Raw genomic sequence first — 24,104 nt, 5'->3', positions numbered from 1 at the left:
CTCAAAGGTGACTTACTGACTGACATAGTCATGTATCAACGCACAGCCCAAACCACTGGACGGATTCAGCGGAAATATGCATGCATGCAGATAGATGTAATAACGTAGGCATCCGCTAGGGAAGGAATTTAATAAATTTTACCCCCAAGAGGATAAGGGGTTATAAGTTTGTACCATGAAAATTTATTAAGACCGTGGGGCCGAAGCTGCGGACAACAGTTAGTATAATATAAACATCCATTCGATATTACATGCCTATGCCTAAAACAAACTAAACATGTTGCCAAAAAGCCTCTCATTAAAAGTAATCATTTATTTAGTAACACAGTTGAATCAACGGGCTTGGTCGACGAACGGGTCGACGAAGTTGCTGTTAACATCACGGCATCTTGACAAGGTGACACCCGACAAGCGATAGTATTGAACCCTAGCGTACTACGTAGGTATATTTATTTTTAAACACTTATTACTAATCTTCATGGTCCCGACTATGCTATTAGAATTATATGGTATGGTCTATAAAGTTTTACCATGTTAAACCGAAAGTTTTTAGTTTAGTTTTTTCCCGTTAATTAAAAACATTTGATTATCAAGTACTTACTAATTATTAACTAGAACAACATATTTTGAAATTAAAATCAAAATAATCAAAACTAAGATCAATGCACAAAGTTAACATTTTGGTATTAAGAACGATGAACTATGATATTTGTGACAAGTATTACATATTAATTTTGTATTCGCCAGACAATGATTTATTGCACTTGTAACGGTAGTGGTTTGACATCTTTCGTTTTGGTGATGCAACTTTTTTTTGCGATAAAATTACTTGCGGCTTCCTTTTTGTCTGACTCAAGTGTCTGATCAAGGACTCGAACCACCCCCGAAGCGGTTTTACTTATCTTTTTGATTAATTTTTTCAACGCTGCTACTTATGGTTAAAGAATAATAATAAAAAATATATCCTCTTGTCTTCGACGTCGGCGATGGCGGCGGGTGGTTGCCTAGCATCTAAGCGCTAAGTCTTAGTGTGATCAATTATTAATTTTTGTAAAATATTTTGCAATAATAATACCAGGAGTATACAAAGCTCTAATAATACCTAAAATGTTGATAGATGCGGGTAGAATAATACAAACTTGTAACAAAAGCATATAAAACTTGTCGAGATATGTTCTGGCGATGACTTAAGAGCGTTTTAATTTATTCGAGATGTTGCAATCTCAGCGGATACCAGACATGTGCTTAATCACTTACATCGCACACTTGTAATTAAAACGAGTGGCTGGTTCTGATATTGTTGTTGTGTATTGTATGAATTGTAGTTTCATCAATGTTAAGCAATTATATTAAATTGTATTGATTTTAGAGAAATTGAAGAAAGATTATGACCAGTCTTCTATGAGATGTCTTCATTGTCTTATGTTGTGTATAAAGACTAATTATCGAATGTTAATTTAAGAATGTTAGACCTCTATTTATGCATGTCTAATATTAATTAATTGTTACTCTAAGAAATACGTCAGTTGCTTGTCCTGTTCAAGAAGACGGCAATTCAGTTTATAAAAACGTGACAAGAATTAAAATGTCCAACGTTTTCGTAACGCCATAAACAAATAGAATAAGAAATTTGAATACTCCATTTAGCAGAAATATTACATCAAGCACTCAAGATTACTTTTACACATTGTATAAGTGGAAGTCTATGAACTAACAATTACTCAAATATCGATTACTATTATGCACATCGAGAATGGTTAGTCAATTATATTATAGTTAAAACCCGTATTCCGCTAGAACGCGTTTTAAGAGTTTTGATATTTTCTGCTCAATATTATGAGTTCTATTTGTAATGTTTTTTAAGCATTAGTTATGACAGTTTGGTCTTATCATAATTATGAATATTTATTGCTGTCTACTTGAACATATATATAGGTTTTAATATAACAATAGATTAGCTTGGAGTGAAGCAGCGGCCAGCGAGATCCAGAATAGACTTTAGGGCGTTTTCCACTCACAAACCAATATGTACCAAAATAAAATCTCAGTTTGTTAAAACCGTGTTTTTTTCTGGTTCAATAATGACGAAACTTGGTATAATTATACTTTGTCATCGTGAGTACCTCCACATTTTTTATTCCGAAAAAATATGCGCTTAAAAGCAAACTTAACACTATGTTTTAACAGAAAAATAAAATATATAACTATTTCGGGAAAACCCCTGGACTCTCTCTCTATGGTATCCTTTGACTGCGCGGGAAAACCGATGGCGAAAAGATAGTAAAATATATTACGAACAGCTTGATAGTGGTAAATGAAGCAATTGTTCAATATTTGCTGGTGTTATAAAAGTACTGGAATCATTTTTACATACGTATGAATTGAGCAATTAATAAATGCGATGCAAAATTATTTTTCTGTAACGTGATATTGAAAACAATATTGTTTATTGAAATTGACTTATCGCGTCTAATACTAGATTAAGAGGATTAGGGTATATTCAAATTCAATTGTACAAGTGGCTTACTCTAACACATAACTTAGTTATTGTACTCGTTGGCGCGACAGCTATAAACTCATTGTGAGCGATAACCAAATCAAGCGGCACCGAGGAATCGTCGCTAGCTGATGGGCTTCACTGTGACAAATGCGTCATGCAAATCTACTTCATTTGCATTTCACACAAATATATATAGGTATGTCAAATTGACATTGACTCTTCAGTAATCACGATTGATATGACCATTATTAGGTTTTTTTTTATGAAATACTAATATAATGTGTTAGTGGATATGAACTATTACAGTTTTACAATGCCGCGTCCTATAACAGTACTGTTATACATTTTTGAAGTGAATTTATTATTACTTATTATTGCATTGTTGTCTCACGTTTGTTTATGTATAAGTATCGAAACATGTACGGACTGACTATGCGGGTTGATTTTAGACTATCAGGAGCATGGAGCATGGATGGCCCTTGAGCTAAGTTGTAAACAAAAATAATTGAGTACGTTTAGTTTAGTACGAGAAGCTACTAGTTTCTCTCAATACCGTTGCGTTCGTTTGTTTACATATTGTATTTCAGCATTGACCTTTAAGGATTAATTTTAAATATGCTGTTTGCTTTTTACTTTCAAGGCAATTCACTCAAGACTATAAATAAGCAACTATACTAGATTGTAATCGACAATTTCAAATGTATTGAATAAAAAAGCGTAATTATTATATTTATTCATAATTGGAATTATGTATCCCATTAATCGAACAAACTAAATTGAGCAGTCTGTTTGTTCCTTGTCAATGAAACATTTTCCTTATCGTCCGATTTCTTATTAGATTGTTACAGAGGTACTCTCACGGCAGAACTGTTTTCCCTTATTATTTTTATTTGGTTAGAGGCAGAATAGCCACTGAGGCGAACAATACTTAACTTGTTATGTTTTGTTATATTTCTTATCACGTGTTTTTGTTTCGCTCCTACGCTTCGTTACATTGATTTTGGAATATTATGAGACTTTAATAAACAAACAATATAACATGCTGTAAGTAATGTTTTTCTGTGACCATTTACTCTACCTAACTTACCTACTTAAAAAAGTAGGAAATGTTGTGCAGACTAGATGCTATAACCAGATAAATAATAGGTATGTCATAGTTCCAATGCCAACCCGCACTTGGCGAGCATGGTAGATTATGGCCTAAACAATCATAGGAGGCCTGTGTCATATATAAACTGATGATGATGAATAGTTCCAAGATTATTGTTTCTATTTTAGAATTTGATTGATCTCCTTTTATATGTTTTCGTCTAGTTTATAAGACGTGACATAAGAGTCAAGGAGGTAGCTTTCATAATTTATCTCCAATTCTTCGGTTTTTTCGTATGCATCTGGAGTGAATAGCATCGCTATCTCTCTGAAAATATTAGCACAAGGTATATGTTAATTTTTTATGAAAGTTTTTACTTCGAATGCGGTCATTCAGTATACGATACAGTCCGTTTTTTGTATCGTCAAATCAGGCAAATTTTTATTAAAACCTTAGTTAGTTATTCAATAGTTAAAACGTGAACTAAAATACCTGAATTCTATTTATTTATTAGAAGCAAATATTTTAGATTAAATCAAGTAACGTTTAGTTAAGGTAAATCTTTTATAAGAAGGTTACCTTAGGTAAATGTTGGGTCAGGGGTTACACTAGAATAATATTTTTATATAAAGACAATTTCAATTCTTGTTTGTGCTTCTGTTTTTGATCTGAAAAGATGTTGTTTAAGACAAGGGTAACTATTACTTAAATGTGATTTTTCTTACCGAACAAAAAATCGGAGTATTATCCCTCCAGATAAAGTATTCAGTAAAGTTGGTTACGTTGTTAGAACTTTGCCCCGGGCACGATAAAGAAAGTGTCTTAAGATTCGTAAAGCTGTGAGAGGTTTAGAAGACATTTGAATTTTACATTCTTTGCAACAAAATTCATACTTACATTTCTTAATTCATATCAAAGAATCGCTAACTCGTGTTGATAAAATTTTGCGCCATTACATTTTTTATGAATTTCTGAAGAAGTAGAAAGTTCAGTGTTGCATATTTTTTATTTCGTAATCGGCAAAAGTGGCTGTAGGTCACCTGATGGTAAGTTCTGCTACTGCCCATGTTCATTTTCTGATGCCGCCGCATTTATATCACCGACTTAATTGAGGTATGGGATAAAGAAAGGATTGATGAGTGGAGTAAAAGGAAGGATAAGGAAGGGTAATGAAAAGGTTATAATCTTTTATTGCGTTATGATTACTTTGTTCTAAAGTTTATACATATTGCTTTTTTTTATTGTTTATTATTTATCTATACAATAATGCGTGGACAGATGACAATAAATTTCTCTATTATTTCACTCGCCGAAGCAAGTATGTATAGTTTCTATGAAATATGACTTATTATGTCCGTTATTACAATATTGAACACCGAAAGAAACTGTGCGACTTTAACTTAACCAAAAAGCGATTTTGCACCAAATGAATGAAATATTATGTATGTAACAAATGTCAAACTCAGTAATATTAACTATCTCTTGTATACTAATATTTAAATAGTTGTTATATTTATCATCTGTCATTATCTCCTATTTTTCTCATTTATATTTTAGTAAATGACGACCTTTTTTTAATAATTTTCAATTCGGCTAGTTTTTAAAAGTGACAAATAGACGAAGAAATTATTTCTGAAGAAAATTCTCGAGCGAGCTCTCTCGTTTTTCGCCTACTCGGTCAGTTTAGTCTATAACATATTCATATTGCATTGATCTTTTATTTTACTTATACATCAATAGAAATAAAAGGGTTTAAATCGATTCTCAAAACTGATATTGCATTGTTGAATTTTCAAAGCTAAACATTTGATATTGTTATAGCTGCTTCTACGACTTCTTTGAAAGTTGATTTAGTTATTTATTGTAAATTTGATGTTAGGAATATAAATTCCAAATAAAAAACATTAAAAAATGTTTATAAAAACATTAAAATTACTTGTATCCAAACATTGACAATTGAACTTAAATTCAAACATTTATTTATTTAAGTTAACTTTGTTAGGAAGCGCTTCCATCGTCATCGACATGAATCGTCAAAAATACAGAAATGAATTTTTAACCACCGGTTTGGAAAGAAGTTTCAACAAAAAACTCAATAGTTGCTAATTTAAAATAATTTAAAGGTAACAACATTTTACATTTAAAACAATAATGATTCCCAGAGGCCTTTAAGCCTCTAAGAGAGTTAAAAGTTTTATTCCAATTCCGTTCTCATTATGAATTAAAAATTATATTGATACCATACTTCATGTTCATTCATAATAGAAATCTATTGGGGATTGGAACAAGAGGCTAAGTCTTAATCTATATTGTATAGGAGGCGTTGTAGCCAGGAAACTTTATTATAGGGATATTTCATCTATTATTATACAACGTATCTTCTAGGGATTTATTGTAAGTATATTATGAATTTAAAGATGACTCGATAAAAATAACCGATGATCGAGTAATGTTGTGTTCCGTCTTGGAAATTATGTTATTTTAGGATACATTACATTAGGTATGCCAATCAACTATTGATGTAGCAATCTCATCGTAAATTTCATTATCTGTACTTGTTGATGTTAGCAATTTCAATATTATGTGAGACGTCACGTGACGTCGTAAAGATAATGCCAGAGATAATATTGCTACTTGACCGTTATAATGGTGAGCCTCTACAAGCCACAAGCACGTATTGTTTTTAGTGAGCTTCGGCTGAGTAAACACAAGGTGCTAAACACTTCAGATCAGAGCAAAAGAACAATGGTCTTTGAGCGAAGTGTACAATATCTCTTATAATAGACTAAAAGCTAGACTAAAATGTTTAGAATAGATCGGGACTTGTACTGCTGCTACCCATGTTGAAGGTAATTTTGTAAATCTTTTGTTTTACTAAAATAGTAATATTCTATGGTACTGCGGACGCCACAAAGAACAAATGACTGTAGATTATAAATAGAACACATCTCTTCACTGACTCGAATTTTTAATTATAACTCACTGATCCGGTGAACTCAGTTCCTACGCAAGCCAAGAAAAAAAAGTTATGGAAACTAATAACTTCATTTATCGAATATTTGCTAAAAATAAACCCAGTAAATAAATACATAGTTTGGGGGTGAACATATATAAAAATTCACAACCAATGTAACATTTCCATATATAAAAAGAAGTAGAAAGCATTGTTTATTATCGGCTTATGGGTATTTTTAGAAGACATTACTTCACCAAAATATAATAAAATCATGAGACTTTTACCACGGCAGGGCAAAACGATTCTAGCGGCGTTTAAAACTCCCTATCAGGGAGATGCTAATATTCTTTGTTCTGTACATACTTAGTACCTATTGAACGGGTAGGGATACATTTTAATTATTTCATATTCATAGAGCATAGCTTCTGAGTAATTTTATAGAAAACTCGTATTATATTTTGTAATATTGTAATATAAATCTACTTAAAAAAATTAAAACCATTTCCTTTGGTTTAAACTGTTAACATATTTTATTTGCATTGCAGTGTGAATATCAGAGCATTTAATACTTATTTAATTACTAATTTCTTATTTACTAAAACCAACCATTCGTTTTCAAGATTAAAAATACACGTGCAAAATCTTTTAGATGACCATATGACTATCTATTTTCAATTTTGCTAATTTCGAGTGACTTTAGTGCAGTGACTTGAACTTTAAAATTACCTTTAAAATGTAATTTTCAAACTCAGAGACCTGAGCTTGAAAATGCAATACATTTAAAAAGTTCAGAGACTTGTTTTTAACCACATTTGATAAATTATGTACATTCCATATATTTCTAATTGTTATGTCTAATTAAAGAGCTTTTGTTAATCTCGTTTTGTACCAGAGCATTATTGAGGTTACTAGGAAATGTGAGCTTATGTTATGCGAGCTGGTACACAAAGTAGATTACATTATAATCCTTAAGTAAACGCCATAACGTAAATGATTATTAGTGTGTCCAATTATATTACCAGCTGACAACCTGGAATACATCGTTCAATGACCTCGGACGTTAATGGAGCGATGTTGCAAGGTATTTAAAAAGTAACCATTCAGATAATAAGCAATTATCCAAAATTGGTCCAGGCAGGTCTGAGTTATCAAGTACAAAAAAAAGTATAAAAAATATTATTGAACAAAAGCAAATAAAGTATAATCTGTCTTTAAGATATTGGAGTAAAATCCGATCAATATTCGCCTCTGTCTGAATATGAAACAATCTTCTTTTTGGATTTTTGGATTGGAATGGAAAAATGAGAATGAGATGAGAAATGAGATTCATAATTCTATGTAAGATTTAGCGATTATCTCCTAATAAGGAATTAAATGTTTGTAACATATTACAACTTTTAATTGCCATAGATGGCAAGGTAGACTAGATAAATAGGTATTATAAGGTAAATACACATATACGAGTATAATATATGTAGACGAGGTATACGTGTAAACAAACATTGTTATTTATAACACCAAGATAGTTTGCCTTCAATAATTGGTAATTTGATAATGTTTAGTCATTGTTGCATTCCAAAATAAAATACTTTCGTGAATGACGTCGTAAAACTACCAATACCCTATATTTCAAGCGCAATTATGATGATATCAATAACTACAAAAGTAGACGATTATTGAAAGGGACAATGGCGATATGAACACTATTGTTTCTGGGTTGCGATTTGAGCTGTGTGTGCTTGCGTCTTTGTCTTAGAAACGCGATTCCTTTGTCCACTGGAATATTGCTGCCTCAATTGCTTTTCGTACAAACCTGCTACATACGAATGGCTATACTTTAATGTATGGGTAGCGCTTTGTTCTCAATGATTGTCTTTAGAAACTGTAACTGCAATGACAATGTAAATGGATTTTTGTAGAATTGACATTTCATTCGCTTTTTGCTAAAGCCATGTTGTTGTATGTATAGGGGATATTAAAATTATGTGATTTAGGATTCTTCTATAATAATTTATCGAACTTAAAGCCAGTATGTTCATATTTCCCAATACGAGTATAGCGGGAAGTAAGATCCTATCAAAGGGCCGGCGGCACTATGCCCGTTGTTTCGCAACATGCGGTTACGCGCTCACTTCTTTGAAACATCGTAAAAGAACGATCATTCTTTTTACGCCATTGTTAATCACTTCCTCGTTTTAAATTCTGTTTATTTTTAAATCTTTTTAGAACGAAAATTGTACTTGACACAAACTCCTATATCATTCAGGATTTAGTCTCTTTAATTATTTTAATCTTGAAATAAACGGTAACATATTGAAATTAAGAAACTCAAACTATTGTGATGATTTTAGAATGGTGGTGAAAAATAACGGTAACATGAGCTCATTTATATAAATAAAAATTGCTATTTGTGTTGCTAAGGGCAAAACTCGAGAACGCCTCGACAAATCATTGTGGGAAGAAAATACATACCACGGGTGAAGCCGGGGCGGACCGATAGTTTAAATGTAAAAAGCATTTAATGCTTTTGAAAACCCTTTCTAACTGAAAGTTAAAAATCTAGCATATTAAACAATTCTTGGTTTCTTGTGTTCAATTTTAATACAACTCCTCAGTATTTAATTAAATTTATTTCTAAATATGAAACCTCCTTTGATGTGAGATTTATTTGTTCTAACAATGTTTTATTAATAGCTGAGCGAGTTAATCGCTTACGTCGCAAATGTGTTTCTATTTTGGATGGTCCTAATTTCTCCATAGTATGGCGAGAAAAAATAAAATTTTAATTGTACCTAATATGAAAAAAAATCTTCGATATATTTATTTATTGAAGACACGCCAACTAATATTAATAAGAACTGAAACTATACAAAGATAAATCAAATAAAATATTAAAATGCTTCGGTTTAATCATTTGGTTCAAAAATGGACTTGCGTGGAAAGCTTTTTTGGGATGTTTAAAAGTGGATTTAAACGCTCTGTTCGAATTTCCAGTATACCAGTATACTTGCTACATAAGCTGCAATTTCTTGATTATATATCTCTTTTCTAACATGAATTTCGTGGTAAGGTCCACAATATTGCAACATTATCTTATCTTACTTAATATTATAAATGCGAAAGTTTGTAAGGATGTGTGTGTGTGTGTGTTTGTTGCTCTTTCACGCAAAAACTACTTAACCGATTGCAATTAAATTTGGTACGTAAACAGTTGGAAAAATGGAGCAACATACAGGCAACTTTTTATCCTGATATTCCTACAGGATACGGACTTACGCGGGTGAAACCGCGGGGCGCAGTTAGTTCATATATAATCACCGATTCGTGTCTTATCTGTCTTCCTTCACGTAACTTTGCGACTGCAGCGCAAGGCAGCTTAATCAATCTACATTATCAAGAACCAGCAATAAATGAGTATTTGAAGAAATAACTTTGGTTAAAGGTATGTCTGACTAAGGGAATGGGTCGTATTTGTATTAGGATGCTTTTATTATAGATATTAAGATGGTCTGGAAAAGAGTTATCCCGCGGAAAGCATAAGTAATATTTTCAAACGCTTCGTGTGCCGAAACTATAGATTTCACGGGAAAAGATTATTAAGATACAATTGTGAGACAATTTAAAAAAAAAATACTTTTCTACGCAAAATAAACTTAATTTTTCCAATATGGCGAGGCGAGCCAAAAAAATGCAAGGAGGCCCCAGAAATTTGAAAACAGAAATATTGAATCTATGAAAACACCCATTTTCAAATCCCCAGAAAAACATTTCAGGTATAACTACCCGATGAAGACTCTAAAAATTAAACAGGAAAACGTTAACTGAGAGTATAGGTTGGCGTTCTCGACTTAATAAGCCTGTAGCGGTAATTTAATTTATGTCATATTAATTCTAAATCATAATTTTAACTGTAAAGTTTCCTTACCGGTTAGATACAACAGATATTCCTATTTAAAGAATGTTGTACTTATGTGAATTTAGTCCTTAATCTATAACTATTATGTAGCATAACTATACATTGCGCAACTCAATTTTAAATAAGGTTTACGTATTCATTGGTAATGGTAATGGAATCTATTCAGTTCTGTAGCAAGAGAAAATCAATGTATTGACTTAAAATTTTATTTGACTTCTTGCTTTATCGAAATCGCAATCGATGGTGAGCTCGGAAATCGGTGTAAATGAATGGATTCTCTCGAGAATCAATGAATCGTGACACTTGATGCTGAATAATTCATTTAATCAATTTTATACGAACAACGTACTTGTAATTTTCTGTATTCGAAGTACGTGTCTCTATAGAAATAAAATCATACCACAGAAACGTGTGTCATATTTTTAACTATTGTTGTATCGCATTTTTATATTGAATAGCTTCAAATGTTTGGCCTTAGTATAAGTTGGAGTTAGTTAATCATTAGTCTTTAGAATTCCGATTATTTTAAGACTGAGGCTGGGTGCCATACACGGATTCAGTGTCTTTCAATTTTGTTGTATCTACATCCAATGTAATATTCAATTAAAATTTGCCCCCGATTCCATTTGAATTGTCGGCTATCTTGAATTTGAAATTTGTTATGATGTTTAGTATTTTAGTGGTCAAACCGTTTATTTGATACCTACCATTATTGGAGGAGATGTGAAAAAAATAAAATCCGGAATTTTTGTCGTGCATCAACTTTGACTAATTTTCATAAAACAGCTAAAAACCACCGCAAGGAGAATGTTTTCCAGATGAGTAAATTGAAATCGGTCCGTGCATTTCATAGCTGCGATTCCACAGACAGACACACTTGCATATAAACGCAGATAGTAATACAGATATCGACTTGAAACTTATAACACCCCTTTGTTAGCATTGGGGGCTCAAAACCAACATCAATGATGATTACATTTCAAACTTTTTGCAATATTTTCATTTTTGTTAGAAAGAATATTACCGTTTACATTATAATAATACGGGTACTTTGAGTTTAGATATGAATTTTATTAAAAGAAAGTTATATAATTTTAAAACTTTTATTATTAAAGCTACAATTTACATTCTAAATTTAATCAAATTTTTATTTTAAAATACAATTAAAAAATTTGGTACATTTCGGTAATACTAAATTAAGTCTGATATTTTTTTATTTTTCTTCACATAATAGTATGTTTATATTACTGAAGTAGTTGTAATTAAGTAAATTTCATATTACGTTTATACTTACACACTAAAGATAAATTATATTCCTAATATTTTTACAATTGCAAATATGTTTTACATTTTCCCCAATAAAATATATACAAAGATTAACTTAAATCATCACGTTTTATAAAATTAGGTTTTAAAATCACAATCATATTAAACACTAGACGAAACGTTATACGTTTGGAAGATAATAATTAAAGATATATTTTCAGTTAAGCATAATACACTAATTAGAATAAAATGTTATTTTGAGTATCCTATCATTACTTGTACAGTACAGTACTGAGTTATTATATAAAAAATCAATTTGGTAATGGCATCAGTATTTGAAAACACCATCAAGGATTTCTGAGAAATTTTCATTGAGTCATGTGTTCTAATTTATGGTTTTATATCAGATATTGTATTTATGTCCATATCTGTTGTTTGGGCTTCAATATTAGGAACTGGGAAATTATCATAAGAAATATATTGTGGCGCTTGCTGTATCTCAGTTTTTGTAGCAACGGGTCGCTTTTTAGTCTTCATATAGCCTAGAGCTGATACTAAAACAATGAACACAATAAAACCTATACAGCAACCTACGACAAGGCTGAGTCTCCTTGTTAATATGTCAGCAATTCCCATATATGTGTTAGAAAAGGGGCTATCTAACGACGTTCCAAAGATTTCTATTGTATTCACGCTCGTACATTTGCTAGTTTGAGAGTCATTCATGTAGCCTCGCAAGTGATTAAAGAGGTGTTCGTCGCCGTACAATTGAGCACTGTTGTTTTCCGATGACGTAGCAATTCGTGCGTCTGGCAACGAGGATCCGCCTGACGCCCCAAAGTTGCCCATAGCTATAACGCAAATTGTATACTTAGCTCCTGGAGTTAAATGATTCAGTCTTGTCATTCTTGCGGTAGTATTCAATATTTTACCGCGTATCTGAAAAATGAAACATCTAATATATAAAACAAAAAATTAAGCCGCTATTTGTACGGCGTCAAAAATCGCGTGTGGTATGAACAATTGTTAAAAGGAAGATTTAAACGAATTCACTGTACAACCAAAATATCCACGGTCGAGGAACATAAATATTTTTTATGGTCCATTGAAGTGATGCACAGCCTTTGTATTCAAATGTTTGTTGTAATGGTTGCTCTACTCTTTTCATGTAACACGTTTCAGTCATTACATTTCATTATTAATGTTCATTTGTTTTCAGGTGAATATTAAATTTTAAACAAAGATAATTGGCATGATTGAATTCATAAAACGTTTCGTCAAAAACAAGTCATGCTCAATACTTACTACTCCTGGCATCTGTTCCTTGTAGTAAGCTACTTGATATCCACTTAAGCCGCTCTGATTGCGGCTCTGCCAAGACACTATTACAGAATAGGTTTGTATGTCTTGTATTGCGATACGAATTACGACCGGCACGTCGCATAGCTTTTGCGATGTCAGCTCCATAAAACTGTAACCATGTAGTTCTTCAGGGTGCTCACATCGTAAGTTGCTGCTTCCTTTTAGGACAATTTTGTAATGAATTTGCATCCATCTCCATAACTCTTGAGATTCACAATTACACGTTAAAGGGTTTTCTGCAAGATTAAATATATGTTTATTAATGTAAAATAACGGGCAAAATCAAATAAAATTCTAAAATACTATTTATTATTAGGAAGATCTTATCTACTTCTAAAGAAACTATCTTGTATACTATTCTTATTAACATACCGTCATATGCAATTGATTTGACCTGTGCTTCAATTGATACTAACAATTTAGTATTTATGACTTCAAAGTAATTCTTGCTCAAATCTATGTGCACAATTTTATGAAGCATTCTGAAAGTATCCGTTGCTATAAATGAGAGCCAATTTCCGCTTAAATTTAATTCCACGAGGCTGTATAGGTATCGAAATATGCTTTTGCTTATTCTTGTTATATGATTAAAAGATAGATCCAGTTTTTGTAAACTTTGCAAGTCACCAGTGAACTCCTCCAGCTCCCGTATAATGTTTTGTGATATATTCAGAACTCTTGTTGAGTAAAGGCCTTGCAGTCTCTCTCTAGGAACATTTTCAAGTTTATTCTCGCTCATATCTAATATCTCCAAGTTATGAAGTTTTGAAAATGCACCCGGTGATAATCGAATGAGACAATTGGTTTTCAATATTAATTTTTTTAACGATGGAAAATTTTCAAAATCCTTGCTCGTTATTATTGTCAGATTGGTTTTTGTGATAATAAGTTCTTCCAATAATGGAAACTGTTTTACCGGATGTGAAAGCATTAACTGTTCTAAAGAGTTGAATGACATATTTAGTGTGGTTAAAGCGGGCAAAACTGTTTCAGATAGACCATTACTAGGTACATGTTTGAAAAAATTGTGTGACAAGTCTATTTCTTTTAAACCCAATGAATGCTGAAAAAAATTCGGTGGGAGAACTGTAAGCAAATTGTTGCTCAAATTTAAGGTAACTAAATTTTTTAAAGATGGAGAATTAAATCCATTAAGAATTGAAATACGATTATTACATAGATTGAGGGTTCGTAAGTTTTGTAATCCAGTGAATCTAAAAAAATCAATACCATGTAGTTGATTATCACAAAGGTTTAAAATTTCCAATGATGTCACGTTAAATAATGCAACATGTGGAAAATCAGAGAAGGAATTTCCCTTTAAATTAAGTTCTTGTAAAATAGTGGTGTATGCAAACACATCTTTGTGCAGATCTTTTAAATTATTATACGCTAAATTAATTCGTATGAGATTTTGATTCTTAGTAAAAATTGTCGGAGACAATTGAGATATATTTGACATTTCCAGTGATAAGGATTGCAAAGATGGTAAGTGGGAAAAAGTTTTGTTTTCGAGAAAAGTAAAATTATTGTATGATAATACAAGAGATTTCAATCCATGTATTTGTATGTGTGTGATGTCATCCCAGGTAAGGACGTTGTTGTTCATTTGGAGATCATTTAAATTTGGTAGAGCTTTTATTGAATTTGATTCAATGATCGATATTGAATTAAGGTTCAAGCGAAGTTGCTTCACTGGCAACGTTGACATATCGAAATCTAAAATTATGATTTCATTTTCCGACAAGTCTAATATCTTCAATTTTATTAAATGCTTAAATGTATCTTTTTCTATGTGACTAATATGATTTTTATGCAAATACAATTCTTCCAACGTTACAACCTTATAAAATGTCTCATTACTTAAATTTGTAAGTTTATTACTACTTAAATCTAAATATTTAATTTTTTGCAGATTCATAAATGCCCTGTTTTCAATATGTACAATAGAATTGTTCTTTATATACAACCTACGAATATTAAATAATTCGTTAAATAGATTAAAAGTAAGTATTTTTAGGTTATTCTGTGTCAGCCACATTATTTGTACATTGACTTGACCCCGAAGTGAACTGTTTTTTAAAAGTGAAAGGTGATTAGAACTGAGTTGTATTGAAACTAATGTGGAATTTCTGTTGGGAAATACATCACCAATTGTAGTTAAGTAATTATCTTGCAGATTTATATGTTGGAGTTTCCTTAGAGTTATAAATGCATGTGAATCTATACTCTGAATGGCGTTATTCTGTAAGTGTAATTCTAAGAGTCCGGGCAATGGGCTAAATACATTTCTTTTTATATGAGTCACTTTATTATGTTGAAGCCTTATTTCTTTTAATTCTTCCAATTTATCAAATATTGAATCACTTATTTCATCGATTTCATTATGATCGAGGCTTAAAGTAACTAATTTGGAATTTGATTGAAAAATTTTATTAGGAAGCTTCTTTAAAAAATTTGTTCCCATATGTAGTTGGGTTAAGTTATATAAGTAACTAAAACAATTCGGTTTTAAATGTTGAATTGCATTATGTTCTAAGTTTAAAACTGTCAACGATGTAGCGTTAAAAAATACATCGTCAGAAATTTCTAATATATTATTTTCTGAAATAAATATTTCTGTGAGATGTGTTAGATTAGAAAAGACTCCCGTGATATAGTGGAGGTGGTTGTGACTTAAATCTATTGTTCGAAGATTCACATTTTTTTGAAAAATATTTTTTGAAATACTTATTAATTTATTTCGGCTTAAGTCTATTACTTCGAGGTTTTTAAGAGAGTAGAATGCTTCTTCATCTATGTGTTCAATTTGATTACTAAATATTGTTAATGTTTTCACATGCGGCATACAGCTAAGCCAATTCCTCTCGATTGTTGTGAATTCATTGAAACTAAGATCTACATATAATAATTCCTGAATTGCAATATTTGAGCTATCCGGGATCGATTGAATTTTATTCCACGCTAGTCGTAAACTATTAAGTTTGGTCAGGTTCGCCAAAGACTTCAGAGGAAAAACGTTAAGAAAATTTTCCGTAATATCCAACTCCGTTAAAGTTTCTTCTAGGTAATGAAATGCATTTTCTGAAATATTTTCAATTTTATTGCCTTTCAGACTGATTTTGCTTAATCTAAGGCCTTGAAAAGTGTTTGTCTCTATTTCTTTAATGTCGTTGAGTTGTAAATCAAGTATTTCAATATTTTGCAGTTGAAAAAAAGATTCCTGTGGAATTCGTTGTAATCTACTCGAAAGTATACTCAAAGACTTCAAAGAGTCTCGAATAGATGTAAAAGCATTGGAGTTTATTTCACTTATCTTAGATTGAGAAATTTGTAAGTTAATTATCTTCACATGTGGTGGTAGAAAATCTGGTCTTAAATCAGTAATTGAACTATCGAGATCATAGATGGACAATGACTGGATAGTTCCTTTTATTTTAGTTAAAACATTTTTAACAACATTTGGCGTTGCGCTGGGACATTCGAGAAATAATCCTGAAACAAAATGTTGATTAGAATCGATTTTGAAAGTCAAGCCAGTACTACAGAATTGTGTAATTTTTACCTTCTTTAAAATTGTAACATGGACATATAGGATTTTCTGTGACACTCGGGCACTGCGGCTGCTCTTCTCCTTGCAGTATCGGGATATTTGTGATGATAAAGAATGCGTACAATCCACAATTTACAATGGATATGAGAGTAAACATGCCCATATTGACTTGACATCATTTCATGACATGATGCGTTCGCAAGAACAATAATTATTTTGCGCGTTTGTTATATCTGCAACAATGACACATTTGTTTTGCTTGTCTGTGAATATAGTGTAAGAATTATAATACTTTAAAATGCAAATGCCTTTCACAACTTGTAACTAATATTAAGAACCTCATTAAATTGTATTAACAACAATGGTAATGTCGTCAAAAAACTTATTATTTTTCTCATGATATTTTTATTAGGTAATTACTGTACTTTTAAATATTTAAGTCTTTGTCCTGCTAAAAATAGTTCACCTAATTGATATATAAACCGAAATTAAAATTTGAGTAAATCAGTCTTAAACAATAAGAGAGACTTGGTTTTTGTTTGTTCCTTAATAAACAAAAGGCGCTATTGTAAAACCACTATAATTACTCAAATAGAAATGGTTGCTTTCTAATTTAAGTAAACCGCCAGGAAGGGGTTTAATTTATCGTTCCGGGTAAATGCACGGTCTCTCTTTGTAGGTATATTTAGTGTTGTAGCTTTTATCTTAATTTTTTTGAAAACATGAGTTTTGGGGTCGTCATGTAATCAAAGGAAAATGATTCGAAAACCAACCCTAATTTACTTTATTGACCGGACAACTTTTTTGAATAAATTTGCAAACACATGAAGTGAAAATACAAATCTTCGAAAGTTTCATTGCTATTCTCTTAACATTTTTTTTAAGCAAGGAGTTCGATTTATGGCTAGGAATATTGAATTTTAAAAATCTAACGATGCGGTTTTGGTTCATCAATTTTAGCCTTATATGTCGAGACTCCTTTCAGTGTTTTTCCATATTCTTTATAGTTCCGGATTTTACTTACCAGGCCCAGTAAGACATTATGGTATTCTTTTATTCTATACACTTTTTTGTTGGACTCGCTACGTATCTGAGTCGTCCGATAAATATTTTAATTATAAGCTAGCGATCAATATACACATCGATGGATTTTAAAAACATTTCACTTGCAGTATAGTTTCAAATAATAAAGAACCATTTTGTTAAATAAATGCAAGATTATAGAGTTTTAAATGTACGTTGCTTTTTATTGATGTTATTAAGACAAATACGTGTGTTATTTATTTAAACTCTATTTATATAAGGTATTGTTAGCTTAAGGGACCCGAGTAAATACACGAAAGGCCTATGTTTTGACAGGATAAAAGGAAGTCAAGTCACCATTAAAAGCGAGAAAAGAGATATATTAAAAATCGATTTACTTTCAAAACGTTTATTTTAAGCGAAGTACCCTTGAGGCCACTGGAATATAATAAAGTACAAAATTACCTTTTAAGCGTAACTTTACTCTAAGTGAGAGGCCATTTCGTCGGCCAGCTAGCGAACTGCCACGAAAAACATCTTATTCACGATGCTAATGTGTGTTACTCGGGGATGAGGTTAGGTTCTTTACAAGGCAATAATCGATTTTTAATGATGTTACACACGAAAAGAAGTAAATGAATGTAAATACAGCATTAAGGCAAACAATTTTTTATATTTCGTTGTAATGTAAATGGTAAATGTTCTTTGTTATATTGATTCGTGAAATCGTTAATTAATGTTATGACTGGATTCTATCTTAAAAATTTATATTAATTGCATAGCTATATTTTACGTAGCTATTGTATTTATGTTTATTTTTTATCTCATTGTTTAACAATTGTGAAGGTTAAATAAATATTGCTTAGTTTGTTTTTATCTGAGTTTTGATTAGAGTATCTGAAATGTTGAGACTTCTTAATTATTCTTTTATGTCATAGTGAGCATGGTTCACTTGATGGCAAGCGATCACCACTGCCGGGTACGGGTATGGGATAAGGAAAAGATGACGACTGGAAAGAAAAAATTGACTGGGAAGGATGAGGATAGGTATCTCAACGGATGACACACTCTGTTGCCAGAAATGATTGGTAGTGATTGTGTATTTTTATTGTTTATAAGAGTAAGAGTATAATGTAGTTTGTTTTATAACTTTCTACGCAATCAAAATTCTATTAAAATCTGAATTAAATAAGAAAAAAAAGTATTGCTTGTTATCAAATTCCTGCGTTTCTGTTAGAACATGCAATAAACGAATATTACAGTGATTCCAGTGAAATGTAAGGAGCTATGCGCCCATTCATCATACGATTATTCTGAAATCACAATATAATTACGCTAATGCCTTGAGCAGAGCGCGATTCATCACTGTTAATGTCGTCCAATTAAATTTCAGGCCCTTCAACTAATTTTGAATTATTTTACACTCTTACTGAGCTACTTTTGCTGGAAAATTTCATTAGGTAACGAAACTCCTTCATTACATATTGTTAACGGGAATTTCACATAAAATGTGTATATCCACGAAAAAATAGAAAGAAAGAAATTTATTTTTATTTAAAACACAAACGAAAACCGCACATTAAACATTAACAAAAAAACCAAACAATCATTTTGCAACTTATTTAATACCTGCACTAAAGTAACAGCAATATGATATAATATAATATTAAAAATTAAATTCTTAGGATTTGTATCCATGTCTGCGATCCATCATAGACTATAACAGTAATAAGCACATCGAGATTTGTGTAGAATATGCGATTGAAACGTAAACCCAGCTTTGAAGGAGAATAATGAAGTTATTTATATGCGTGTGTATAAAAAGTCCAGTTCAAAGGGACATTTGAAATAACGAAAAACACCGGATTGCCAAATTTTGATGGCGATCTTAGGTTTACCATTAGATGTAAAATGTCGAATCTCCCTATAGCCTGATTTGTATTTAAAAAGTAATTGAGGGTCAAAGTTCAATGTTTTGGAAAACAAGAATAAAATAACCAAAAATATTAAAGCCTGCGCGAAGCCACGGGCAAAGGACTAGTTTATCAATATATCTGCGTTCGTTTAGTTTATTACCATTGATCTAAAGCTTTCATCGGCAAACAAATTAATGAAACTGACTTGTCAACAACCATATGCGTTTTAGTAGATACCAAGTCGCACTGCTCAGCGTGGCAGATTATGGCAATCGCCTTTGCATTGGAAACAAAATCGGCTTACATTGTGACTATTCATGCATCCCAGAGCCTTTTTGCCCATTTCTTAATAAGAACTAGCATTCGTATTGAAACTTAATTAATTATTTTAACATCCAATTACTTATAATACTAATGCAAGCGAGGACAAATTCAACAAACCGAAATCATTTAAATCAATTCACATGTTCTTAATACATAAATGGTGTAACAACCACGACTTTCTTTTATATTTATAGATGATCAGATGAATATGCGGGTCACTATCGACCATTCGCGTTGCGTTGCAACACAACGCGAATGTTTCAACTTGTATATATCTTTTAATATTGGTTGATCTTTTAATGTTTGGATATTATATTAGGACAGAACTATTAAAAACAATTTTAAGTAATACTATCGTATTAAAACAATTTTAAGTAATACTAAGTATCGAAGTAAAAATAGAATTCTATCTTAATTACAAACTCCTCAAACAAACTTCATATTACATCCTACAAATTTTCTTGATTTTAAACAAAAAACTATTTTATAGAACATTTACAAGCGCCTGCTATTTTCAAGGTTTTCTTTTGACACTTTTCGATTCATTCTAACTAAATTTATTTCAACGAAAGTTTAATTTGTTTATTTTCTTGCTTTCAATAATATCTCTCAGCAGTAAACCTTCACAAAACGTAGTATTAAGAAGCCAGTAAACGATTTTCATTAGTAAATTTATTTATAACTCTTACTTGTTATTATGGTGACGATTGAATATGGGAAAATTTTATGTTTCGTCAAGAGTCTGTCACGACGTGAATATACAGTAATATTATAAAGAGAATAGAGAAAAATAAACTCAAACAATTTTTTTTTTTATTTTTCTATTGACAAATTACTCTTCTACAAAAGAGAAGCATTGTGGTTTTAATAGTAAGAAATGTGATCAAAGGATATGGTCAGGTGTTTATATTTATTACATACAAAGCAGTAATATATAGTATGGATGTTTGTTTCCCATTTATGTAATATTCTATGGGATCTGTGTGAAATTTAGTACACACATACATTATAGTCTGTATGATCAAATAGGACAAAGGCGCAGGTTCAAGCTAATACTGTAATATGTAGATTGTAGGTACAAGATTATTTTTAAGCGTTGTGTGTTTCATTTTATAATAATAAGTGTGCATGTGTTTGCGTGTGTGTGCGAGTGTGTGCGTGTGTTCTCAAAGGTACAAAAATGAATAAAAAAATATTTATTAGCAAAAACAAATATTAAATTGACAGCGATGCTCTGCTTTCTGAACAAATAGGCCAAAAGAAATGTAAACCCAAATGAAATATATTATGAAAAGTAATTATATGTAATAGAGGGATACTTTTATTTAAATTAATAAATAAAAAAATTAAATTTAAGGAAGAAATGAAAATAAATACTACTGAATTTTTTTTAATTGTTATTTCGATGCTAAGCGTGATATCGGTGTCATTTAAGACTGATTATATTTCTAAAATATCTCTGTAATAGGTTTAAAAATAATAAACAAACCGTTAAACAGTTTCATGAAAGCGATTAGAAATTAAGAATTTATTTCCTTGTCGAAATATGAATATATTCTCAATAGCAGAACGACAACGAGAGTACAGATCACAATTTTTTATAAAATCTGGACGTTTTTTTAAATTATAAAGGCTAAGAACTTTCTCATCAACATTTTGTTCAATGTTCTGTAGCACAATTGAACGTACAGACTGGACTGATTAAGTTAACGTACTTCTTTTGAAGAACTTTGAAGGTTTTAATTAAAGTAACGTTTATTCTTTGTAAGGGTTTGAAACTTTAATTTGAACAGAGTTCCATTAATCTATTGAATTAGTCTCGTGAGCATACATAAAGTGATACTGCCTTGTCACGTTATGTTTAATACGTGACTGGGGAAATTCCGAATGTTTTCAACTGCGATACCTTCATATTATTGCCGAGAAATATAACGTATAAATGTGAGCATATCAAGTATTAGACATCAATAATGTAATATTATATCAATAATTTATCTTCTCATTTTTCATGCAAGTGTAATTCGAAGAATTTTTATTCTGGCAATATCAAAAATAAAGAAATGGCTATGAATTAATATCATTTCTGTTCATCTGTTAATAAATATTTATACATTTCCCCGTAAATCCACAATTATGTATATATACCGCTGCCTAAAGTTTGCCTAAAATTCTTTGCGTTAAAAAGCAAGAAGAACTTTTTTTTTCATATGCCTTATTTTCAGTTAATCATTATCATATCCTCGAAGTGGTCCGCTTAGGGGAATACCTTTATAAGTTTTATATACCTCACCTAATAAAGGAATAAAGAAATATATGACGAAGTGTCGGAGACAACGAAGAAACATTTCGTAGCGTTGTATGAATCAAAATTGTCTACATTTCACAAAATCTTGTTAGTTGTTGTTAAATATCTACGAATCAATGGATATGCAGACTGAAGAATTGATATATTATACGGGGGTTCGGATATTTCATAATGCTACAACATAAAGATATTCATATCCATAGTTGTGACTCCACAACAGAGTCCCAAAACCTATTTGCGCGAGATATCAAAACTGCTTCACCACGATAGTACTCCTACCCATGAAAAGATGATTACATTGACAAATGGCCCGTCCCTTGAGGCTTCCAGTCGGTAATCTACTAGCGAATGTAGTCCAATTAATTCTCCGCGCTATCTTTACTGAAATTATTTCTCTGACGCTCATACGCTCCAGAAAGAATTCGCTATATCTATTGTAATTAAGATCATGTATCATACTTATTAATGTCTTGTTATGTTATCCCTAAAGTGAGTTCATTGTTGGTTACGATATTCGAGTAAAAGGTCCGCTTTGTTCGGTCAACTGTGGGTTGCTTTGTAGATTCATCTGAACGCGATTAATATTGTTATAACATTATCTAGTTTATCAAACGCAAAACTGATTTAGGCATGATTACTTGATGAATTTAGGCTAATGGAGGTTAACGTTAACTCAGTTGTAAACATTTTCTATTAATATGTTTTGACAATTTTGATTGTTGTTTTCGATTGTTAATTAAATACCTTATTTACTACTTGATGTTTTCGTTCATTTTATAAATTTTAGTTTAACAAACTCATTGTTCCATTTTGTATGATATGGTCTGGTTTCCATTAATAAACACAATAAAATTGGTTTACATTCAAGTGTTAAATGAGAAAAAAGTCTATAAATAAAATTTACACATCAATTATATCTAAGCAATGTCTATAAATAATTTATATGTATATGTTTACGGTGGGTGGTAGGAAAATCAAATGAATCTCTTCAAAGAGAAAGAACTCCCTGTTGATGAGATTGGAAAAACATGTCAAATCATTCAAGTTCTTTTATTTGTATTGTACAATGTACATATAGTGTCTGTTCCATCCAAATATTATAGTTGTAATTATGCGTCATTTAAAATGTATGTTTATAAGAAAATACTGTGCGTATGTAAAAAATGTGGACCTTTTAAATATGTCTGAAATAAATACAAAAACAGTGCCTTTGTTTATGTTTTTTACGAGAGCAATATATAAACTTATAAATGAAAGAATGCAACAGAACGAAACGACTGTCAAAATAATAAAACGATTAAATCATGTTCCAAAACCGTCGTAAAGTCTTTAATATCTTAACATAAAAAATTATTTATGGAAGAATTCTAATCAAACGGCTGTGTTAATTGAAAAAAAATGTAACTTCATGTGGGTATCGCGTGCGGTTGCCAATTACAGATGTGATTGTAATCTCGGTAAGAACGGGGTCACAGAGCATCCGCAGATCTCCGGCTAGACGCCAAACTATCATATCATGTTATGTTGTAATACTGCCGGTTCAAGCTTATTTGTACTGGACCGAAACTCTAATAGAATTGCATTTAATACACTCGCTATTTCCTCGTTCGCCTTTCGAGTGTACTATTACAGTAAATGAGAAATTTATGAATAAACATGGCCGTAACTTTAAGAAGACAACCCCATGGAACTTTCGGAAAGTAAATATATAATTTTGTACGTTGATTATGCTAAGATCAGTATTAAGGATAGTAATCTAGCCCAAAGATTAGTAAAACTTTAAGCTAGATTCGGTACACTCCTTATAGTGACTAATGAATGCATTGTGTAACGTTAATGTAAAACTAATTAGTGTTATTATCGACAACTCGCTTTTTCTTAAATAAATATCTA

General features: G+C 31.2%; 1 protein-coding gene across 1 annotated transcript in view; it reads right to left on the bottom strand.

The window, feature by feature from the left end:
• Positions 1–12,117: 12,117 nt before the first annotated feature.
• Positions 12,118–24,104, bottom strand: part of LOC119838412 (protein artichoke) — a 14,083-nt gene continuing 2,096 nt past the window's right edge. Inside the window, exons 2-5 of the mRNA XM_038364350.1 lie at positions 16,656–16,876; positions 13,463–16,585; positions 13,034–13,326; positions 12,118–12,667 (exon numbers count right to left, since the gene is read on the bottom strand). Coding sequence (XP_038220278.1) covers positions 12,119–12,667; positions 13,034–13,326; positions 13,463–16,585; positions 16,656–16,806 — 4,116 coding nt within the window. The 5' untranslated portion in view covers positions 16,807–16,876 and the 3' untranslated portion in view covers position 12,118. The remainder of the gene's footprint in view (positions 12,668–13,033; positions 13,327–13,462; positions 16,586–16,655; positions 16,877–24,104) is intronic.

Source organism: Zerene cesonia, unplaced genomic scaffold (assembly GCF_012273895.1).
Source record: "Zerene cesonia ecotype Mississippi unplaced genomic scaffold, Zerene_cesonia_1.1 Zces_u002, whole genome shotgun sequence".
In the NCBI taxonomy this organism is placed as follows: domain Eukaryota; kingdom Metazoa; phylum Arthropoda; class Insecta; order Lepidoptera; family Pieridae; genus Zerene; species Zerene cesonia.
Note: the sequence above shows the minus strand (reverse complement) of the source record. Positions and strands in the feature narration are given on the sequence as shown.